The sequence below is a fragment of the Onychostruthus taczanowskii genome, unplaced genomic scaffold, assembly GCF_017590055.1.
Source record: "Onychostruthus taczanowskii isolate IOZ18803 unplaced genomic scaffold, ASM1759005v1 scaffold4, whole genome shotgun sequence".
Lineage (NCBI taxonomy): Eukaryota > Metazoa > Chordata > Aves > Passeriformes > Passeridae > Onychostruthus > Onychostruthus taczanowskii.
In genome coordinates this window covers 18,853,058-18,876,575 of record NW_024501459.1, presented here as the reverse complement: position 1 = coordinate 18,876,575, position 23,518 = coordinate 18,853,058, and the positions used below count along the sequence as shown (strand labels likewise).

At 41.4% G+C, this 23,518-nt stretch overlaps 1 protein-coding gene across 1 annotated transcript; it reads left to right on the top strand.

Annotated features, from left to right (window-relative positions):
• The first annotated feature begins 184 nt into the window (after nt 1–184).
• Nucleotides 185–22,554, top strand: CDH17 (cadherin 17). The gene is given in 17 exon segments (XM_041412950.1): nt 185–223; nt 3,084–3,182; nt 3,870–4,007; nt 5,596–5,734; nt 6,943–7,101; nt 7,791–7,995; nt 10,338–10,467; nt 11,041–11,191; nt 11,875–12,090; nt 13,334–13,410; nt 14,679–14,870; nt 16,072–16,316; nt 18,047–18,177; nt 19,098–19,334; nt 21,234–21,350; nt 21,457–21,573; nt 22,448–22,554. Coding segments are annotated over 17 exon segments (2,499 nt in total).
• Nucleotides 22,555–23,518: the final 964 nt, after the last annotated feature.

The window sequence follows — 23,518 nt, the reverse complement described above, 5'->3', positions numbered from 1 at the left end:
CCAGTGGTCTCGTCTCTCTTGAGCAGATCTGCAGCTGCTCCTTTGGGACCGACTCCTCAGCTCTGTCCCTGCAGTTTCAGCAAAACTCAGCTCTTGCCTTGGTGTGCAAATAGACTGGGCCAGCTCTATGGGGCTAAAGTGACTGTCATCTCTTTGCAGGAGCTGAAGCAAAGCATATTCCAGTATGCTTAAGCTGTGTGGACTTGTGCTTCTCATTCACTCGGTGAGTTCCAGGTTTTCCTTTGTTTATCTGTGAGCAAACGGCAAAGGTTGCCTGCGAGCCTCTGAGCTCTAATCCATGGGGCGTGCCAGCCCGCAGGTCAGGCTGGTGCCAGCACAGGGGCTGTAACTCTGGGTGTGTCCCCAGCACGTGTGTGACCCCCACTGCAAGTTAAGAAGACATCTCAGTCATTAGGAAAAAGAAACTTCAAAAAGCCTAGAAGGCACCAATTTACTTCTTTTCCCTCTTCTACTTCCTCTTTAGATATCACTGTTTCTAATATATGAATTTCATGCTAGAAAATATTTAAATATACTGCAACAAATCACCAAAAAGAGTGAAAACATCAGTATAATGAGTTCTGCATTATAATCCATACATGTGCTAACATATTAAATGTATTCTAAGACATATAATGGCTCATAGCTTAAACTGTGCATATTAATTATGTAACCTCATTATTTGATTTCTGTGAATCTCTTTTCAGAGGATTTTCTGGAACTGAAACGTATTAATTATGCTTTTATGGACCTTATGTATTAAATGCAGTGGTGACTTCTACTTCACAATTGAAATTAACAGAAAAGAATGAAAAAATGCATGAAATTCAAGTTCAGTGAAAAAAAAAAGCCTCAGAATATGGAGACCTTGAGGAGTGAGCACCTCCTTTTCCCTTCCCATTCCACAAGCTGCTGCTTGTGGCAGTGCTGGCTCCCCCCCATGAAGCCACTCTGCAAGCATTATAGCCATCTTCAGAAGATATACCAATGGATATGGACCAAGACGTAAAGCCTCTTTCCCTTTCAAGCTCCTGAACAGTGATTCATGTGGTAGAAATATGTTTGGAAATATTTATGGTCCACATAAAGTAATTTTAATCGACAGAAGTGATTACTTGTTTCGCAGGCTTATCACTTACTAGTTTCACAGGCTGCACTTTGAACTTGCTGGTTTTTATAGCACCAGCCTTTGTTCCTCCATGGCAGGCAACATGATAAAGCAAAATCTCTCCATAAAATGGCCCGGGGAAAAGCTTCCAGGAGCCAGGTGTGCCAGCCTGTGTGACATGGGAGTAGCTGTAGCAGGTCAGATTCAGGGTCCTGATATCTGGCAAGGCCAGCAGTCAGCATTTAGCAAAAATATTAAAAGGTAGCTGCAAAGTGCATTTTCCTGGGTGCATAACTATAGATTGCATTTGTTGATGTTCTTCTGCTGACACTAGTGTTCACTAGCATCCCTCCCTCTCCTTCCCCAGCTCTCTGCTTTTCCTGTTTTCAAAAGGAGTCACAAAGCCTTGTAGGCGAGCGGGACAGCATCTCTGGCTATTATTAAGAACAATATGGAATTGTTGAAACACTACTTGTCACACACACACAGAGCAGTGCTTTGGGGTGAATTGTGCTGAACTTAGCTATGTTTTTGTCATAGGCAGAATTAAGCTTTCCCTTGGTAATATGCAGACTGTGCTTTTCTGTGAGAAATTGAATAGCTGTCCCAGCAGCAATAGGATCAAATCCAGAGGAAAAGTCATGCAGCAGAGAACACACACTCAGCCCTGTGGTGTGGACAGGGTGGCAATGGTACTCTAAATCTGTAAAGCATAATAAATTAATTTTTACTGTGGAATAAAAGAAACTTTACCTGTGCAGCCAAATAATGGAACCCTTATTCTGACAGGCAGGTCCTCAGTATTGTCAAAATAGTGGTGGTGGTGGTGAAGACAGGGAATTTGGGGACTCTTGGTCTTGCCACTGAAGAAACGGGTTGATTATCTGAACGACAGTGTGAATTGTCTTGTGTGCAAGGCCTACCCTGAGAGGCTAATTTTTCTTGTTGTTGTTGTTGTTGTTGTTGTTGTTGTTGTTGTTGTTGTTGTTGTTGTTGTTGTTGTTGTTGTTGTTGTTGTTGTTGTTGTTGTTAGGTTGATTATCTGAACGACTGTGAATTGTCTTATGTGCAAGGCCTACCCTGAGAGGCTAATTTTTCTTGTTGTTGTTGTTGTTGTTGTTGGGAAGCAAGAACAGCCCTGAAATGTTAGGGCAGGAGTGTGGAGGTCTTTGTGCACTGGGGGCTGTGTGGTTAGAAAACTCATAAAGATTTGGCAGAAAAAAACATGATGTTAAGACATTGCTAGGCATTAGGAAGAAAACAAGAGGCTGAGACAGATTTGTATGACGTTTTTTGACATCAGGTAAAAGTCAAAAATTAGAAGGACACGTTTGTTCTCTCTGTGGTTTGCATTCACATACAATTGATGTGAAGGCACAGGGCTCAAGTGGCTTGCCCAGATGGCTGTGGCACTGAGGGGGGAGCTGTAGGAACCCAGGGAGGGTCGCCTCATTCCCATACAAAAACGATTTTATTTACTGCGGAAATTACAAAGGGTGCAGCCACAGCTCCTCCTCATCCCCAGGTGTGATGTTTGATTTCCAGACACACTTGTTTTCAAGGGGCTTTGTGGCTCTTGGATGGGTCATGGATGGTCCTGCTGGGGACACAGAGGAGATCCAGCAATGATTTTATGAATTCCCTTTTGCTCTTAGTCCACATTCATCTATTTTTTTCTTCTGTTTGCTCTTGAAGGTAGATCCAATCTCATTTAATTATGTAGTGGTCAGAAAAGGGCAGGGCACAAGCCTTTGTTCTCTAATTAATTAATAAATCACACTGCTTTTAAATATTATGTACTCTGAAGAACCTGAAGATGTTCATTGCAAACGTGGAAGAGTCTCTGCCATTACACCATAGCAAAACAGCTCAAGGAGGTTCAGGGGTGGGGGGCTGCTGTTTGTGTGTGGTGGCAGCAGACATCCCTCAGCTGCTTTCCTCCATCCCTCTCTCTCCCTCTCTCTCTCTCTCACAGGCTATGTGGCTTAGTCTGGAGGGCCTGAGTATGACTGGGCCTCTGAAGGACGTGGACTTCTCTGTTCAAGAAGGAGGGGGTCCACGCATCCTTCACCAGGTAATCAAGTGTCTCGTGTTATCCACTCTGGTCAGGAGCCCCATGGCCTGCACACAGTGACCACATATGAAGTGTTGTCTCTGCGCTGGTGGGAAGAACAGTCCCCCAAGAGGATGCAAAATTAATTATTAATTCCTATCTCTGGGAATTCAAGGGTCTACATGCAAAGAGCAGGAGACAACCCCCTCTCAAACACATTTTTAAGAGGATATCCTAAGACAGGGATTAATAAAATCAACATTCCTGGAGAATTTCTTTCCATGTAACTTGTGTCATCATTTTCCTTTGACTCTGAGGTTTTCCTCCCAAAGCCACAACCACAGAAGGACAGATCCAGCTCCCAGGCAAATGGAGGATGTGTGTCATTTTTTTCCATTCCCATGCTTAGACAAAGCCTGCCCTAAGCAGACGTTTGCTTTGGAAACAAACTGCAGTCGGGATTTCTTGCAGCATTCAGGAAATGATGTGAAAAATCCTCTGCTGAGGATCAGAAAAGAGCAGACTTGTTTGAGCAGACTCTTGGAATATCATTCTCCCAGCCAAACACACTTTTGGCAATAGATTTTAAAAAGTCACAAAAGCATGAAATTATTTTTATTATGGTGAAAATGCTGAAAAAATTATGATTTTCCCCTCTGTTTTTTTTTTGTTTGTGTGTTTGTTTGTTTGTTTTTTTTCCCATTGTAGTTCAAACTTGAGCCACCTGCTGTGAGTTTCAGAGCATCTGGTGAAAAAGGTGGAATTATTGACATTGAGCCGAGGACAGGCATCCTGTATATCAATGGGTCTCTGGACTGGGAGACCAAGCAAGTGCACAAGCTGCAGGTAAAAACTCAATGAAAAATAGGAAGGGACAAGTATTCACATTCATCCTCTTTTGGTATACCTTATAGTAAGAGAAATCTGTTGAAATTTTGAATCCTTTATTTTGCCTATGTTTACAGGCAGGTTTTTAATTTTTAATATCAAGATTTGCTGGAAGACATACGGTTTTGTAGCTCTCAAAGACTGAACAGGAAAATGCTCCTTAGCAGAGGAAGACTATGTTCAGAAAACAAAAATTGTGATGCCAACACAACCCTTTAACTCTCCTAATATGGGGGAAATACTTGACTGGAAGTAAAATCCAGCCTTATGAATGAGCTTCTCTTGTCATCCCTGAAGGCTGATAGGGTGAATTCTATTTCTGTTGTGGAAAAATGAACTATTGTAATAATTTAGAAAGCTTATAATATATACATGGTGACAAACTGAGATTAGCTCAGCTGGTGAGAGCATGGTGCTAATAATGCCAAGGTTTGATCCTTGTATGGGCCATTCACGTCAGGGTTGGACTTGATGATCCTTGTGGGTCACTTCCAACTCAGAATATTCTGTGACTCTGTGAAAAAGTGCGAGTGAAAGACATTTAGGCAGAAAGGCACAGATCTAACCTCTGCCAAATAACAGCAGGAAGCTGTTTGGCAGATGTTGGACTCTAAGAGAAAAAAAGCTTTTTGTGCTTGTCCCACTGTTACACCCTTGTCATGAGGATCTCACTAGTGCAAACACTGTTGAGAATGGAGTAGTGGATGGGAAGTCTCTGGGTCTCAGTATAGCCTTGTCCTCTTAAACCATGTCAAAAATGGTGCTGTCTTTTTCTGAGGCACTAGCAGCTGAGAAGGAGTTGATCATGAGAAGATCACTATCTGAACAGACAAAGTACATGATGTTTTTTTTAGCCAGCCTTAGCAGTCTTTCTAAAGTCTAGCACTTCAGGTTTCATGGTTTCACATTCTCAGCTCTAAAGGACCCTTGGATTGGATTAGAGAGGACAATTTCCTAGCCCCGGCAGTTAATAACCCTAAGCAGGTGAATCATTTATAGACAAGAAGTGATGACAGAATGAAAAAGTCATGCTTGGTTAGGCATAAATAATCATGATTTTATCTATTATGTGCAAACAAAATGAAGTGTGACAGATATATACTTGGTGATTTAAAGTTAAAGAAGGCTGGAAAACAAGTCAAATTGTGTGAAAAAAAGTCATTAGAATTAAGAATTAATTTTTGTTTACTAACTCTTATATCAGACTATTTTTCTGATTTATATTTATAATAGCAATTAGTTATAAATGCTATATCATGTTGGATTTTCTGCTGAAACTGGAAGTGGGAAATTGTCCTCTGAAAGATGTCACCAGAAAATGGAGTGGGTTATTTTGTTTTGTTGGCATTATATACTATGTCAAATTCTTGTCAGGGAGCTACAGTGGCAAATTTTTCCTTGTATGTGGAGCTACCCAATGGTGGCTCTCACCAGATTTGCATGACAGTAAGACTGACCTGGCATCTGACACCCTGATATTAATTTATGCCTTTTAACCTATCTGCATGAAAATATTTACTTGCTGTTCCTTCTTTTTTCAAATCAGGTGGAAAGTCTGGATGAGAGTGGACAAAGAGTTAAAGGTCCATATACTGTTACAATATATGTGGAGGATATCAATGACAACCCACCAGAATTTAACCAGACAAAATACTATGGAGTAGTGAGGCAGAACTCTCGTCCAGGTAATTGCCACCATAATTAAGTATTATCATTAATAGGAAGGTAGGTAAATTAAGCAGGAAGGTAAAGTGGTTGCTATACAAGCTGGAAAAAGATCCGTTTTTCTTCCCACAAGACTGTACAAAATAAGGATGAAAGCTTCTATAATATAATGAAAGGGCAAAGAGGTGGCCACTATGTGGTGTAAAGAGATGAGTGCAATCAGAAATATTTCTTATTGCTTATTCTTTGCAAGTGTCACTTAACAGACAAATACTGCTGCTCTCTCCATTGCTCTGGAAAATAAACCAAACAACAAAACTTTATGCTAGAAGGGGTTTAAAATTTAAAGGCTACGAAAGACTATACAGAAAGAGAATGCTAAGACTATCTGAGTCTTTACATATCACTGAAAGAAAGTACCCCATACATATGGGGTATGTGCTTACCATGAATGATGCTTCTCAGAACATGGGCTAAACCTTAACATTTAGAAGAGAGTCTTAGATTATGAATTTCAGTGATCCAGTCCAAAAGTCATGCAAGTATCAAAGAGCAGTAAGTTGAGACTTACATCTTGGAAATAAAACAAAGGACGCATACAGCTGTTATTGTTGTGCTATGGACTCAAGAAGAAATTTTGCTAAGTAATATGCATATAAGCCTCCATGGGGTCAGAAAAATATTCTGAAATGTATTACTATATTCTTCAGTGCATCCAAGTAAAAAAGATTTTGAACGCTGTACTGGTGTGCAAAAGGTAGAAGCTGACATACATTACTGGGTATTTCCATTTTTTTTTTCACTGTATGATTTTTTTTTTATTGTATCTGTTTACAGGTCATGCACCACTTTTATCAAGGTGCTTTGGGTTTAATTGATTTGTGTAAGAACTGCAAAGTGGCCTTAAGGAGAGATCCCAGTGAGCTGAATTCTGGGTTCAGGCACTCTTGTGTGATAGGTAGCTCTCTGTTGATTTAACTCTGCCACCTTCTTCATCAAATGGTCACCACATCTGTTGTGATCCTCCTAAGCAGAGCTGGTGGAGGGTTGACCTGTGGGGTGGCATACAGCAGTGTAACCTCTACACATAGCTTCCCATGAGAGATGCATTATGGAACAATGGTAGCTCCCCATAAGTTGCTTTCCTGGTTTGAGAGCTCTGCTCGAATGGATTATGTGTTAAGGTTCAGTCTCTTCTCTTACTGCTGTTTCTTCTCCAATCCAACAGGCAAGCCCTTCATGTATGTCCATGCCACTGACCGTGATGATCCTACAACTCTCCATGCACAGCTGTCTTACAACATTCTCCATCATTTTCCCAACCCTTATGCAGAAATGCTTTTCCAGATTGATAATGCAACTGGAGCAATCTCACCAAGCAGGAAAGGTATGTAAAAAGATACTTGATTGCAAAGAGCAAGCATGAGTTCTGAGATATGCATAGGAGCAAAAAACCAACATGGGTCTGATGCTACATTGTGAACAAATGTAGTCAATGGGACGTACTCCACTAAAGCCCTAGTTTTGGGGAACTTGTGTTTTGTCCCATCAAATTCAAGGGAATGTCCCATCAAATTCAAGTGAAGCTAGCAGAAATGGAGATTGAGATCTTCACTGAGAAGAGAGATAGATCCTCTGGCCTTCAGGACTACACTGTGTCATATCTTGGAATTAATTCTCTGCCATGAAATCTAGAAACTCCAAAGCAGTAACATGAAAAATGCAGAGGAAACTCAGCTGGACATGTGATCCCAACTAAATTGCAATGATTTAGAAACACCCATCTATTCTGCTGGGCTGAACAAGTGCCTAACTGGGGCGAGGGCTGTTCAGTGATGCCTCTGCACAAAATGAGATCACAGCACAGAGGCCTCATATGATTCCATGCACATATTGCTATGCTGCATCGTTCAGAGAACCCAGAGGAAGTGGCTTGCTGAGGTTTGTCCCAAAGGACCATCTAAGGAGTAAGTCTGAAGCAGTTAAAGAACCATAGTATATCTGAGAGGCAATGGGCAGATGAACAGCCCCCACAGCCTCTGTGTCATTTCTCTTGACTCTTTGCTCTGTCTCTAGGCTCTTATTACTTGGATCCTCAAAAGCAGGACACCTTCATACTTGTTGTCTCCGTGAAGGACATGGCAGGGACGACACCGAATGCTTTCACCAGCAGTGTTGATGTGATCATCACTGTGAAGGAGAGTCTTTGGAAAGCTCCCCCCATCATCTACATCAAAGAAAACTCAACCCAGGTCCACCCTGTCAACATCAGCAAGGTAGGGTCCTTGACCACACTCCTTGAACTTCTTCTTGTGCCACACAATTGTTTCCTCACAACTAACTGTGAAAGTGTCACCACTACCTCCAACATCAGGTTCTTCTTTGGCACCTCCCAGTCATTTTTTAAATATGGCATCCTTGGAAATGATTGTTTGTGGAGGTCTCATTGATTTTTTTTAGCACAAAAGTTAATCGTTTGGAGGTGACTGAGATACAGTCAATACAAACACTAGAGTGATTGAACTTTGCCTTTCAGTTTGGGACCAAAATCCAGTCACGGGTCTTCCAGGCTCTGAGCAAACCAAGAGTTTTTTGGAGCTTATTTTGTGGTTAGCTTCTTTCACCTGCAGAAGAGCAGGGCAGGGCACCAGCTCCACAACAGCCCTGTTGTGGGCAGTCCCTCACACTCAGGGACACCTGCTGTGACCAGTTTTGTATCATGCAGCACAACTGCTACATCAAAAGTGCCTTGAAAGGACTGAAATACCCTCCTTCACATGCTGCATTCCCAATATTCCTCTTTTAACAGTTCAAGCACAAAATATTTTGCTGATAACTGCAGACCAATAGCAGTGTATACATCAGTACATATTAACTAACAGGTCAACAGCCTTTCAGAAATATTTGACTTTGAAAAATGCCTTGGCAATGACACCCCAATGCTGTCATTCTTGAACGTGGCAGGATTCCATGGATCCTGTTCACAAGAGTAACTGACTTGGTGCTGTTCTCACTGGCCTCAGTGACAGCCCAAGGGAATCCAGAATGAAAACAGGTAGAATGAAGAATAACATGTAAGGGTGCACCCATTTTGGGGTCACTTGTATATACATTTCATATGGTAGCCAATGTCATGTTGATTCTGCCCAGGGGAAAATGAAATGTAGTTGCTGCTATGTAGAACACAAATGCTAATACCGACTCTATTAACTTACCAGTCTGTGTATTTAATTTCATTTTAAATGTGCAGCACCCCAGAAAAGAGCCTTCCTCATAAGCTTTGATGAATGTAAAGAGTGTGCATGCACCTATTTAGAGATAGGTACCAGGTATTTGTTTTCACAGAATCACAGAATCATAGAATATGCTGTATTGGAAGAGACCCATCAGGATCATCAAGTCCAACTCCTGGCCCTGCACAGGACTCCCCAAGAGCCACACCATGTGCCTGAGAGCATTGTCCAAATGCTTCTTGAACTAATGAAGGCTTGGTGATGTGACCACTTCCCTGGGGATCCTGTTTCAGTGCCTAGCAACCCTCTGGGTGAAAAACCTTTTCATGATATCTAACACAGACCTCCCGCAACTGAGCTTCAAGGAAGTGAAGAGATCAGTCTCACCCCTCTGCCTCCCCTCATGAGGATGTTGATGTCTCCCCTCCAGGCTGAACAAATCAAGTGTCCTCAACTGCTCCTACTAAGGCTTCCCCTGCAAACCCTTCACCATCCTCATGGCCGTCCTTTGGACACTCTCTAATAGCTTAATGTCTTTTTTATAATGTTGTGCCCAAACCAGCCCCCAGCACTAGAGGTGAGGCTGCCCCAGTGCAGAGCAGAGCAGGACAATCCCCTCCCTTGCCCCGTTGGTAATGCTGTGCCTGATGCCCCCAGGACAGGGTGGCCCTCCTGGCTGCCAGGGCACTGCTGACTCACATTCAACTTTCAATGACCAGGATCCCCAGGTCCTTTCTGTGGAGCTGCTCTCCAGTCTCTCGTTCCCCATCCTATACATACAGCCAGGGCTGATCCATCCCAGGTGCAGAATCTGTCACTTTGTTAAACTTCATAGAGTTGGTGATTGCCCGTCTCTATAATTTATCAAGGTCTTTCTGCAGGGCCTCTTTGTCCTGGAGGGAGTTGGCAGCTCCTTCTAATTTAGTGCTGTTACGTTGTTCCACTTCTCTGGATTAAATGAAACAAAACAAGGCAGGAATAGAGAGTGTTAGGAGGGGAAATCATTAGTATCAAGATATTCAAATGAAAATACATTTTTTTTCTCATAATCACTATTTATCTCCATATCACCAAATCCTTTTATGAAGAGGTATGTGTTGTATCCCATCTGCACAGATGGAGAAACTGTGGTAATGTGGTTTCAGCACACAATTCAGAGAGCCGAGGTGGATTATCAGTCTGATTTTCTGCAGTTCACCCCAAGAGCCTGCCAAACTGTTAATTTTCTGGTTTATGAAGCTAACAGGAATGCAATTGTTTCTGTTTGTGGTCCAGAAATAATCTCTGTTAAATCTCACTCTACACTTCTGACTTCCTATCCTGACTTATTTTTTGGGGTTTTTTTTTTTTTTTTTTTTTTTTTTGTTTTTGTTTTTGTTTTTTTTTCTAGAAATTAAACAGAACCAGGTGTAATTTATGGCATTTTTGAAAAAGAAAAGCTGCCAAGGCTCCCATTTTCCATCAGTGAGAATGGGGATATTTATGTGACCCAACCACTGGACAGAGAAGAAAAGGATACTGTAAGTAAACACATAAAACTTCACTGATGGCAGGGAGCACAGCAGGAAGCTGATTATTGGTGTGGGAGTAAATATGAGAAAGCTCAACAGAAAGGAAGGGGGACAGAAAAGTGGAGAATAGATAAAAGCTTTGTTTCTTGTCACTTCAGTTTGGAAATGATGTGATATATGTGGAAGTTCATCCACCTATTATACTGTAAACAGCTTCAGGTTCTTACCCTAGACTGGGTCTGGCAGTAGCAATCACTGCCCACAGCATATGTACAATGTACAGCATGGGCCAGCTATGACGGGGCTGTAGGTGCATGAGTGAGAGGTAGGAGGTGGGCTGGGTGGAGTGAAGGAGATCTGGAGGTTTCAGATCTATTTCAGACCTTGGGGACCACAGATTTTAAAATCCTTTGAGAACTCAGGCCTCAGAAACTATGGGGTGATGGAAGAGTTCTTATTTAAACAGAGGGAAAATACTCATGAGCAAACTCATGAGAGGATATTTCATATTCCCACAGTTACATACTAAAATGCAAAATATTGTCACATTCAAACCATCTAATTGTTATATTCTTGTTGCAGTATACATTCTTTGTGGTGTCAAAAGATAAGACGGGAGAACTGGTGGACAAGCCTTTGCAAATTCACATTATTGTGGAAGATATCAATGATAATCCCCCTGTGTGCCAGCAGTTCCTCACCATAATTGAAGTTCAAGAAAATGAAAAGGGAGGTAAGAAAAGAACTTCTGTTAATTTATGCACCTCATTGTATTCCTGTTGTTTCCAGCTGTGTGTGAATGAAGCTAGAAATTCTGATCCCAAGGATTAAAACATGGCTGCCCCAGGGAAATATTTTCCCTCGCAAATAGCCCTCCTGTTTTCCCTTCAATAATTCCTGTGGAAAGGATTTCAAGAACTTGAGAAAGACAGACCCAAAACACGTACTTTTAGAATGCTTTTTTATTTAAAATATAAAACTGCATTTTCCCACAACCACAGATTTGGATAACTGCTTAGACTGCGTAAAGAAAAACACCTCTTTTATTACCAATACAAGAAATATTGTTCTTAAAGTGGTATTAGCCCATTTTCCCTCATCCAGCTGCAACTCCAGCATAATGCCTCTGACTTCAATGGACCATTACCAAAATCTTCCATTGTCTTGACATCAGCTATTTGGTTTCAGGACTGAAGAGTCTGCTGTCTTTTGGACTGCCCAAACCAGTACATTGGGATGCTAAAGCAAAAACTCCCAGAAGTGAAAAGATTGCATGTCCATGGAAGTGTTTTCCATAGAGCTTTATTTTTATTGACCCTCTACCCTTTGCACTGGTATCACTGTTGTCACTGTGTACTACTGCGGACAAACGGGACCACTGCACTCTGTCTGACTCCCATCTCTGCTCTGCCACAGGGAGTAATATTGGCACCGTGCTTGCTACGGACATGGATGAGAAGGACAGCCTTAACTCTCGTCTGCATTTCCAAATCCAAAGTCAGGAACCTGAATTTCCCTCAAATAATCTCTTCTATATTCAGCAAGACACCGGGACTTTGCAATTAACTGGCCGTTCCTTAAGCAAGCGTGATTCACCCAAGTATTTCTTGAAGGTCCTGGTGACAGATTCAAGTAAGTAACGCCTGCTGTTACACATTGGAATAACTCTGTCCATACTGGCATGAGTTGTGTTCCGTGTCTAAGGGATGTGGGGAGACAAGGAGGATTTGCTGAATAGGCAGTAGCACTGAGAGCTGTCTTGCTCTGGCATGGTACTTGTCCTGTTCTTGAGATGCAGGGAGATTAATCATGATTCATAATGCAAACATGGAAGGGAACCAGCTCTAGGACAGTGTGGCTAAATTGGGAAGCTTGTTAACAAGTACTTCAGAAAGAGATTTCCTTCTGCAGGGGGAAAAAAGGAAGAGATCATGAATATGGTTTTCCCCCAGATCTTTCAAAGAGACTTAACTGAAAAAAAAAAAATCTAGAAATTAAACACAGCTGCTCAGACAGTCCAGATAATATTTTAAAACATTGAGAGAATATTAAGCTGAAATTAAACTTCAAAAATTATCTTGTCTCTTATATAAATCGTCATGAGTCCATTGTGATTCACTGAAAGGAAAGGAAATCAAACTTCATACCAAAGCTTAAAGCTTTGCCCTGGAATCCCTACAGTCAGACAGAACTTGTGCATGAAGGAACTGGCATGGAAAGATGTCTGTACATGAAATTGCATCATTTTGGCAGATGATGGAAAACCTTCCAGAGGGAGGAAGCTGGTGATTTGTCTTGGATGCTTATTTGAATTCCATCCAAATAATGTTGTTTAGAATTTTCCTTAACTTTCAGCTCATGAGGCATGTTTGTAAAACACTAAGAACCATTTATATATGGATATATTTTGTTCTAAAGTCACAACCTGCCATTGCTATGGGTGCCACTGCTCAGGTAGTGGTTAGATTTACGTGAATCTGAAGTCTGCCTGTAACAAAACTGGGGGTTTTGCCTGATGACCAAGAGGACAAGAGAGCATTAATAATCCAGGGCTTACTTTTTGACATGGAAAAGTGATACTGAGACAGCTAAAACAATTCATAGCTATCACCATCCTGGTAAACAGATGTGGTTTTAAAAAGTGAGGGAAATTAAACAGGATGGGACAGTGCTGGAGAAATTGGGAAGATCAATGGTAAGATAGAGAGTGAGGTTGTCATTGACTAAGAGATATGTGAGATAAATGCTTCTCTCAACTTAGTGCTTAGATTGGGCAATCTGGCAATGCTCACTTTTGCTCACAGTGAACCCTTCTGGAGGAGAGTTATTTTTGGCAGAAGGGCTGGTGTGACATTGTTTGTCTGTTTCCATGCAGAATTTGAAACAATCTGTAATGTGGAAGTACATGTCATCGACATCAATGATCAAATTCCCATCTTTAAAAATTCAGATGTGAGTATTTTTAACACCATTTTGAATGTTCCAATAACTTTTGACAAGTGTTTGAGCGTACCTTCAATGTCTATAGGATGTCAGCAGGAAAGTAGCCATTTACAGAACAAGTAACAGAGTAACTGCTAGTAAAAATAAAGGTAAAATATTGCTGCAAGTCTGCATATAAGCTCTATCTAGACAGTGAACAATGGGACAGACTAACAGCTAATTATGAAATTTAAGGTAATTTGCTCAGTGGAAAACTGTGTACAGAAAGAAATGTTTCTATTAAAGCAGTTTATTCCAGAAATGCAAGTTCTGAAGGGAAAGGGGGAAGAAAAGGCTCTAAAATTAATCAGACAGCTAAATAGAAAAAAAGCTGGCATCTCCCAAGTACCTTTCCAAACACAGCACTAGTGTACCCAAAACAGCCAGAAGGTGAATGGGAATCAAAAGCCCTATGTGGTTTGGTCAGAAAAAGTGGTCCAGTGATCCATGCCCAAACCTGATTCCAGGATGGGTGTCAGGCTCTTGCCTTTCCTCTCATGGAGATGCTGGCATCTGGCAGAGACATGCAGACATTTCATGACTTCTGCCTGATGGCACAAGCCTCCTGGCAGACACTGGAGTGGCTGAAGTACTTACACAGAGGTGTCCCAGCTCCCTCCACCCCTGCAGGCCGTGTAGGTGGAGGGCTCAGGAGAGCTGTGTGGCCTGTCAGGCATAGTTGTGCTTTCAGGGAAGCTCTGTTGGTTCTTGGGCCTTGCAGGCTGCATTGCCCAGCTCTCTGTTGATGGCAATGGCAGCACAGTCTCATGCAGACAAGGTGCCTGCAGAGCAGGTTTTACACCATCTCACCTCAAGGTCTCGGTCCAGGATCTGGTCTCAAGGTGAGGCTTCTGGGCAAGGGCACGCATTAAAGAGTCAGAATAGCTGAGAGTCAGAGCTGCCAGTATGGCAACAGCCTACGGTGCATGAAGCAATCAAATATTTAACAACGAGTGGCCATGGCACTCACAGGGTACAGAGAAGCTGTGCTATCCCTACTGCATGTTCATGGGCTGATTTTCACAGAGGAGCTGAAGATTTGGGACTGGTGCTGTACAAATAGCACTGACACAGATCCCATCACCTCTGATAAATGCGTGGCTAAAAAGCTTCCCTCCTTTGTGTGGCTGCTGTGGGTTAAAGTATATCCATACCTGTGGGTCACAAGCTTGTGGTTGTGCTGAAGTTCTTATCCACAAATGGTATGTCATGTTTCAATGACACCTCTCTCTCTTCAGTATGGCAGTGTGACTGTGGCAGAAGATATCCCAATAGGAAGTGTGATATTAGAAATTGAAGCAACTGATGGAGATGAGCCTACCACAGGGAGCTCCATCATCATTTACCAAGTGAAGGAAGGTGATCCAAACAACACGCTCATCATAGAAACAAACTTTGCAACAAATCAAGGGCTCATCAGGATTAACAAGGTGAATAGATGGATTTTATTCTTCTTCTTTAGTGTTACTTATTTGTCATACACAGTTACTGCCCTGGTAAAGATTTATGGGGAGGGTGTTGACACCCTAAGCATGGCACAGACTGCAGGAGGCTCCACTTTTGGACTAGGCTCTGTGCCTGTGCAGTGCTCACACACACCTATCCTCCTGCCTTTGCTGTGCCCTCACCACCACCAGCAGCTCCCTCCACTGGCTCTGCTGCTGGCTGCTCCTCCAGAAGAGCAGGTTCTGGCCAATGAAGTAGGTCTTTATGCACCATAATAACAAAAAAATGACATTGTTTGAGTGATTTTGCAGCAGCATTTCTGGACAAAAGAAAGCCAGCTAATGCTTCCATGGGCTGTGGTGGTAGTGGTGGGCTGTGACGGGGCAGATTCTCCTCCCTGCAGTTGCTCTGGCCATTAGTGGCCTTGGCAAATCATGGTGCAAGTGTAGCCAGCATGTCCCAATGTCAGCATGGAGTTGCAGTTTGTTCCTGATGAGGAGAACATTGACTGTGACCAAGGACAACGTGTGCTGCAGTAGGTGATACAGCCCACATGCTGAATGCTGGGGACAGGAATATAAACAACACTTTTTGCTGCATCCATGAATTTCAATAGCAAAATTGCTCTCCCTTTGAAATTAGCCTTCTCAAAGGTGTTTGGACTATGGGTCCAGAAAACTATCACTCATTTTCCAAGGGGTACCCTATTGTGTGTCTCCAGCTCGTGTGCTGCCACCAGGCCAAGTGCAGGCAGACGCAGTGTTTGGTGACCTGTCTTCAGCACCAGCCTCAGCCTCAGCCTCATTTTTTCCCAAGGAGGCAGTTGTGAGAAACTCCGTAGTGTAACAACCCTTGTATGACTTTTGGCACCCTGGGGTCATTTGAGGTCTTCTCATACAGAGCTATAAATACTATTTCTGTAAACAGGATATTGTCATTAAACTTAGTCGGGCAGGTGGCAACATTATTAGAAAATGCAGTTGCTGAGGAGGCCTCTAAACAGGCATATGGTTTCATTTAAATGGAACATTCCTAGTGTAATTTTCTCCTGACAGCTTTTATATTGCCTTTATTTGGAATGCAATCTCCTCCTTGAGAAGAGAGGGACTCTTTAGTTTCTCACTGGAACTCCCCACAGCAGCAGAGCCATTGCTTCAAGAATCTTTTTTTTTCTAATTCATCAAGGCTCTTGATTTTGAAACAATGCCTGTGTACGACCTGGTGATCAATGCCACAAACCCCGAACCGCTGGTGGAAGGTGTGCAGTACAACTCAAGCTCTCTTACCAAGTTAAAAGTTTGGGTGACAAATGTGGATGAGCCACCTGTTTTCCGGAAGCCAGTTTATGAGACAGAAGTGTCTGAAGACATTCCTGTCAATACCTTGGTGATGACGGTGGAAGCCTATGATCCTGAAGGGGATTTTGTACGGTAAAAAAGAGTGACTGAGATTAATTAATTGAATTTAGGGTTTCAAATGTTGTTCTAAAGGACATGCAAGGAAAATATGCCCAATACTTGGCATGTGGAAAAACACTGTTTTGACAGAAGTCTTATCTCCCAGTAGAAGGTGGGCGTGTGGTGGGGTAGACTGCAGCAGACTGCTGGGTAGTACTTTTCTGACCAGATTTCTCTCTGTGCTGTGACAAACATCAGCCTTGAAACAGGAAACCACAAAGGAAGCAGGCTAATTTATATCTCCGGGAAAAGGGTAGAGTAGAGCTGGACTGAGAATAACAAGGTTCCATTCCATAATGCCTTTATCAAAAAAATGAAGCATATACCGTGTACCCCTGAACCAGCAGGAGATTAGCTGCTTTTCATGTCACACAGGAAACAACCAAAATTCACAACCTCAACTTTTTCTCCACCAAAACACACATCCTCAAGTCTACAACTGCAAAATAAATAATTTTCTTTCCTAGCTGTCAGAGATGACACATCTCTTTCTATTGTGGATGCAAAGCTCTGTTCAAGACAACTCCTGTGCTGTGTTGCATGGTGTAAATGTACCTTACACAGTAGAGTCAGATAGAGGAGTTATATGTGACTTTTGCCTTACAATTCCCAGCTGGAATGCTGAACAGATCAACTCAAAATAAACAGTCCTTGAAATTTAACTAAAATTCAGCAAAACACCAACTGGTTAATGGAGTTGCACAATGTGACTCTTAGGCCTCCTGTGGGTTTCTTATTCCCAGAGACTTCTCATCTGGCTTTCTACTTGTCCCTAACTTTTGGGAACTTATCATGTTTGGCCTTCTGTCAAGCTAGTTTGAAAGTGAGCCACATGGTCCAGAAGCTCTGGGGGATGATGACAGAGACATATGACAGGAATTTAGATATACATAAACCACATTTCTGCTAAAAATAGGTTAAAGGACATAAAATAAAAAGTATAAAAAGTAGAAGATGTACAAGCATGCTGTTTCTAGTGTAAAGGGTACTAAAAGAACAAAAACATTGAATGAGAAGGTCTGGTCACTTCTACTAAAACAAATGCCTGTGCTTTAACTGGGTCGTATGTTTATAGTTAAATTTGTATAAGTAAATACCCAGGGACCTTGATTTTTTAAACAATGATATAAACACAATTATGTGGTGATGCTTAAAGCACACTCTGTTCCAAGGCTGCCCCAATGGTAGTTACAGGCTGCTCCAGACTGGCAGAAGATAATCACCATAGTTCAACTCGGGGGCCTGGTCCCTTCTCAATCCACAGGAGGGTTCCTGCACTGGCCCCTCTGTCCCCCAGCCCTTGGCTTGTGCCCCCATCAAAACCAAGATGTGGGAGATGTGATGGGGTGAGATGGACATGGGGTTTGGACAAATCACACTTCAGAACTAAAAGCTCACTGCCATGCCAGGTTCCCCATTTAGGAGGAAAGTGGAATTGCAAGCACACAGGCTACAGCAGAGATGGCATTTCTGTAGGCTCTCACTCTTATTCTGGATGATTTTGGCCTCTCCTTCTCTGTCTGTATCTCCTGGTTGGCTGTAGTATTGTAGTACTGCAACTCTTCCAAGAACCCTCTCTTTGAGTACAACTGTAATCAAGCTTCTTATGTAAAGTCAACAAAGAAGTATTTGCTTTGTTGGATTTTTTTCCCAAGTTGGAACTGTATATATGACTTTTTTTCCCCTCCTATTTCTTTCCAAAGATACTCCTTGGAAGGTGACGTGAGAAAATGGCTGAGAATTGATTCAGCCACTGGGCAGGTATATACTGCTTCCCCTTTGGATCGAGAAACAGAAGAAGTATACTCAATAGAGGTTGTTGTATCAGAGATAAGTAAGTGATGGAACAACTAAATATACACACAAAGGAATCCCCTGATACTTTTATGTAACTCTTACTCTTTTATGAGGAATTATCATACTAAATAAACCCTGACTAAACCCATGAAAAGTACTGGAACATGTAATCTTGGATATATATCCTGTGGTGTATCCTTAGAAGTATATATTTCTTAAGAATTTAAATTTTTTGAAGAAATCTTGATGCTGTTGATAATGAGGATTAAAATAGCTTTCATGAAGTTGGATTATGGTCTTATATTTGCTTGAACCACATGACATATAGAGAAGATTAAAATTTTTTCACTGTTTTCAGTATCAATATTTTCTGTCACTTTTTTCTCTATAGCTATGAAGATTTTAGTCTTTGTCCTAGGTGTGGTTAGGTTTCCTGAAAACATACCCAGAGAGTAGTTTGAAACCTTCTACAGAATTTCATTTTATTATAATTAAAACTAATACTCTGTGAAGTCTGAAATATATTAGGACTTCTAGTTCCAGCCATTAAAATCTTTCAATTTTGGCTTGCATTTCCTGTATATGGAAGAGGGATGGGAAACTCAAGGCATTTCATGCTTAAGAGTGCTCCAAAGAGCGCTGGTCACTTTGGATATGACTGCTTGCCAAATATGATGGATATGACAGATTACTAGATATGATCTGCCTCCTTTCCCTTGCTAGTGTTCTGTAGCTAGCAAGAGCTGGTGGTAAATAAACAATGCTCGTTAAAAAGTAGTGGCAGCTACCACAAATCCCCCAAATGATGTCCTGAGACCTTGTTTCTGCCACCTTTAGACAGAACACCACCTTTCACTGCCTATCTGATGGTGTACCTCTGTGACAGCTGCAAATGCAACAGCCCAGAGTGTAAATCCAGGATGTGCATGTAACTTTGCATTCTGTTAAACTCGACAGATAATGCAGCTCAGAAATCCAAAGTGTTCTTGGTTCTACACTTACGTGATGTGAATGACAACTACCCACAAATAGCTACGGATTATCCTGCTTTCTTCTGCTACCCGGTCAGTGGAGGAGAGAGAACTCTCATTCAAGCTACTGATGCTGATGAACAGTTTTTTTTTTCAAAATTTACTTTTTCCCTTGCGGATGAGCTGAATGCAAGAAATAATTGGGAAATCTCAAAATTCAATGGTAAGCTAATTCAGCTGTTCTTACAATGATATGGGACTCACTTGGTACTCTGGTGAATATGAAGAATTATAGAATTCCTTTTCACGCTCATTATTGCATAACCAGTGTTCTGTGTAGAAAAAAATTGGGTTGTTGAGAACACGAAAGTCATTAATTATTTTTGGCAAGAGGTAAACCCCAGTATGTTGCAAGCTGTAATTTCGTGACTATTTTTGAGAGAAGAAGCATGTAAATATGAAATAGATGTATGTTTAACGAACACAAATCACTGCTGAAAAAGAAATAGAGCAGTTTGCAAACTGTACATTTCTGACATTTCATGTACAAAAGGAAGTCCTGCCTCACAAAGTGAATGGAGCTTTTTGAAGGGGACAGTAAGGACATGAATAAGTGCTTGGCTGATAGAGTCTGTCTGAATTAATAAAACATATTTGATTAATTGCCCCACTAGAGAAAGCTTGGTTGCCACAAATTTAAAGTTATGAAAGAATAAATGATAATTTAAAATTCAGGACTTGGAGTAAACAGTCAGCTCTCGCAGTGAAGGGAGTTCATGTGTGGTTTTCCAAAGGTTTTTTGCTGGGATCTGCATAACTCAATACATATGGATGTGCAATGAGGAGGCAAAGTTTACTCATTATGCAAAGTTATTTGAGTAGGAACCAAGCGTGAAGTATTTCAGAACATACTTCCAAGACTGAGTTGGTTGAACAATAAAATTCACAGGTGCTAGTGAACCCTGGACTCCCAAATTCACTTTTGAAATCATGGGTGCTGAGCTGGCTGTTATGAATCAGGAAGGAGAACTGTAAGCAGTTCTGTGGAAATGTGAGATAAGCAATATTCAGAAAAACAGGTCAAATATTGAGGATTACCAGGAAACAACCAGAAAAGAAACCTGAGGACATTGTTATGCCTCTGTATAAATCCATAATTCCTTCAAGCTTTGAACTCCAGTCTCTCTATCTCTGTCATAAAAATGCAGTATAACTGGAAACAGGCTTAGATAGGGTGACAAAGATAATCAGAGTTATAGAATGACCTGATATAAGGAAGTGTATAGGAGCAGCAAAATAAGCTACTGCTTTTAATCTTGGAAGACAGTAGGGAAAGAATGCAATAGAGAGATAAAAAATTATGAATGCTAAGGTCAGGGTGGCCAAGGGTTCATCCTTTGCTCTCTCTTCCAGTGCACAAACTTGGGACCCCAAGTGAAGCTTATGGAGTTATTTACAGGGCAGATAGAATGAGGAGGTAGCTGACTTGGAAACTTGCTGTCTCAGGGTGTTGTCTATGCAGAAATTTTCTACAAGTTCAGAGCAAGAAATTACATCTTGCTCAAGAAGTCCTGAGCTGAAAATGTTGAAAGGGTGAGAGGGAGGAGGAAATGAAATACCTGCTTGCTTTTTCATAGTAATCTCCATTTATTCTGGAGACAGGATACTTACATCAACAGACTTTGATCTCATCCCAATGGCTGTTATTACCTTTTCCAGTTTTCAGAGTCTTAGATGTGACAGTGTAAGTTCACTAGAAGGATGGCCAGTCCTACATTTCCTTGGGAACAATTTAAGCTGGTTGTGGTCTCTGTGAGTTTTGGGGACTATTCCTGGTCTAGATGGGATGTAGTGTAGCACTACCAAGATCAGATTTGGCCTGGTGCAGAAATTAGGAAGGAAATTTTATAGTCATATTATGCTGAAGGCCAGACTAGGCTTCTAGATATTCCCTTTTTACTTAATGTCTGCAAACCAATGAGATCCTGGAAGACATTGAGGAAAACAGGAATTGCTATCATGTGCAAAGCAGTCTTAAAAAAAACCCCAAACACTTGCAGCTGGTATGAATGTTGAACTATCTTTCTTGTGCTGACATGAATGTCCCATTTCCTACTTACAGCTACTCATGCTTACCTGTCCCTGAAACATGCAAACTTTGAAGAGAAGGTGTATGATGTTCCAATAATACTTAATGACAATGGAAAACCACCTTTGGAAAACAAAGTGAATCTTAAAGGTATTCTATGCATGGAACCATTACCTTCAAGACAGCAGTTACATTTATAAATAACCAAATGTGACTACTAAACTTCTCATTATCCTCATGGCATTTCCTTTTGCAGTAAGCATGTGCAAGTGTTCCAGTGAAAATTCATGTTTTATCGAAATAGACCGTCAGCACTCCTGGCCAACCGTTGGGCAGGCAATTGGGATTCTACTCGCGGTGCTGATCGTCATTGGTAAGTCACTTCTTCCTGGCTGATTTGAAGCCAGACCTCTGAGATGTGATGGTGCTGCTGCATTTCTGACACAAATTCACTTCTTGGGTGAAGATTTGTCAAGCATGTTGCAGAATGAGTGAAAGAGGGAAGATCTCATCATTGTGTATCATGATGGCTGCAAACTTCTAGGATTTTGGTTGTAAGAAAAACATCCAATGGCACAACAACCAGCTAGGACAGAAGAAACTGCTGAACTTGTAGCATAGTGTCATTTCATTGCTACTTACTGCCCTTTGCCTGTCAGGTAGGGGATTTGAGTTTTGTCTTGGGCATCCAGATTGTAATGAAAATAGTGAAGCTTCCCACTTATGGTATCTGTACCTGTAGTTTATAGTCATCATTTTATTCTCCTATTTCAGCTTTGCAGGTTTACATCTTTCATATTCATTCCAACACTGATAAAGAGGAAATAAATTTATATACAGTATAACGAGCTCATAATAATTGTAAAAGATCAAATGATTATATATATATATATATATATATGTATGTATATATATATGAGGGACTGCATTTCAAGACAAACATGATCATGACAAATCTCTGCTCCGCGGGAGGAGGGGCTAAAATAGACACTTTGCCATCTGGTCAGACCCTAGAGGAAAAGTTTTCCTTTGGGGGAAGGCCTCTGAGCCCCAAGGCATCTGATCCTGCCCAGCACTGCCTTGGGTCAATGCTCTTGGTCCCATGCTGCACAGTCCTTCCTCAAAGCTGCTTCTGTTCAAGAGGTAAAGCACTGTGGATATTACAGGGCAGTGTCATGGCCCTTGCTGGAACATCTTTTCAGAAAGTTTACTCCTCCCTTTACAGACAAACACTCTCTGTTTTTCAGGTGCCATTTTAGCAGGTGTGTTTTGCCACATGAGATACAAAGAGAAAAATGAAAAGAGCCATCCCAAAGATGCAAAAGATAATGCTGAACTCAACAGACTGACTTAATGACTGTTTCATCAAGAGACAGAACCACCCTTTGGGTGAGTGAGTGAACTCTGAAGCTTCCAAAGCCCAGAGATGTACTACCACAAACATGATGAAAACATGTAAAAGTTGACTCCCAGAGGTTTGGCCTCACTTTTGTACATAATATTATTTAGTCACAAAATATAAAAGGTATGTAACCTTCACCAGCAGTTGTTTATAAGCTTATCAGCTTTGACTAAAGTGTTAACTCATGACAACAACAAATGCTGAGCTCCTTCAGAGATCTACACATGGGACCAGTCTCCTTCATCTGACAGCTGAAGTAAATATGGATTTTACAGAGGAATACATTTTGTTGACCTGCACACATTTGTCTCTTTTCAATTCAGTAAGTCACTGAACAGCAGACTGGGGAATTAGTCCTGTGCTACATTTGAAGATACCCCATGAAGTTGTAGGAATCTCTCTGACTCTCAGAAAAGGAGATCCCAAACTTATTGCAATCTGTAATCTGCCCTGGGTCGTGCCTGCTTATATGATACTGAATTTGTGCTATCAATGTGTTCTTCTATCAATTACAATTTTTCTTTTTTGATATCCCATAGAGTAAAACCAGTTTGTGAAGCACCATGGCCTTTCATTACAGTTTCCAAGTTAAAAAAACCCCTATGCCGAGTCATGTAGGTAATATGCTGTTTCATCTACTGCTGCAAATACTCCTCTTGCCCCCTACACATAAGATAAGAATAAAAATGTTCCTATAAGATTTCAGTCCCTGCTTATTTTATGAAATAAATAAAAAATGAGACAGTGCATGAGAGCAAACCATTGCTGCTTGGTTCTCTATTGTATTTAACCCTCACTTTCACTTAACACAGGTTAAAAATGGTTCTTAGGCCAGAGTGATATGTGTCCAGCTGATTCCAGATGCAATGATTTCTGGAGCCATGTCTATCCTTGTTACAGTAAAATGTATTTGAAC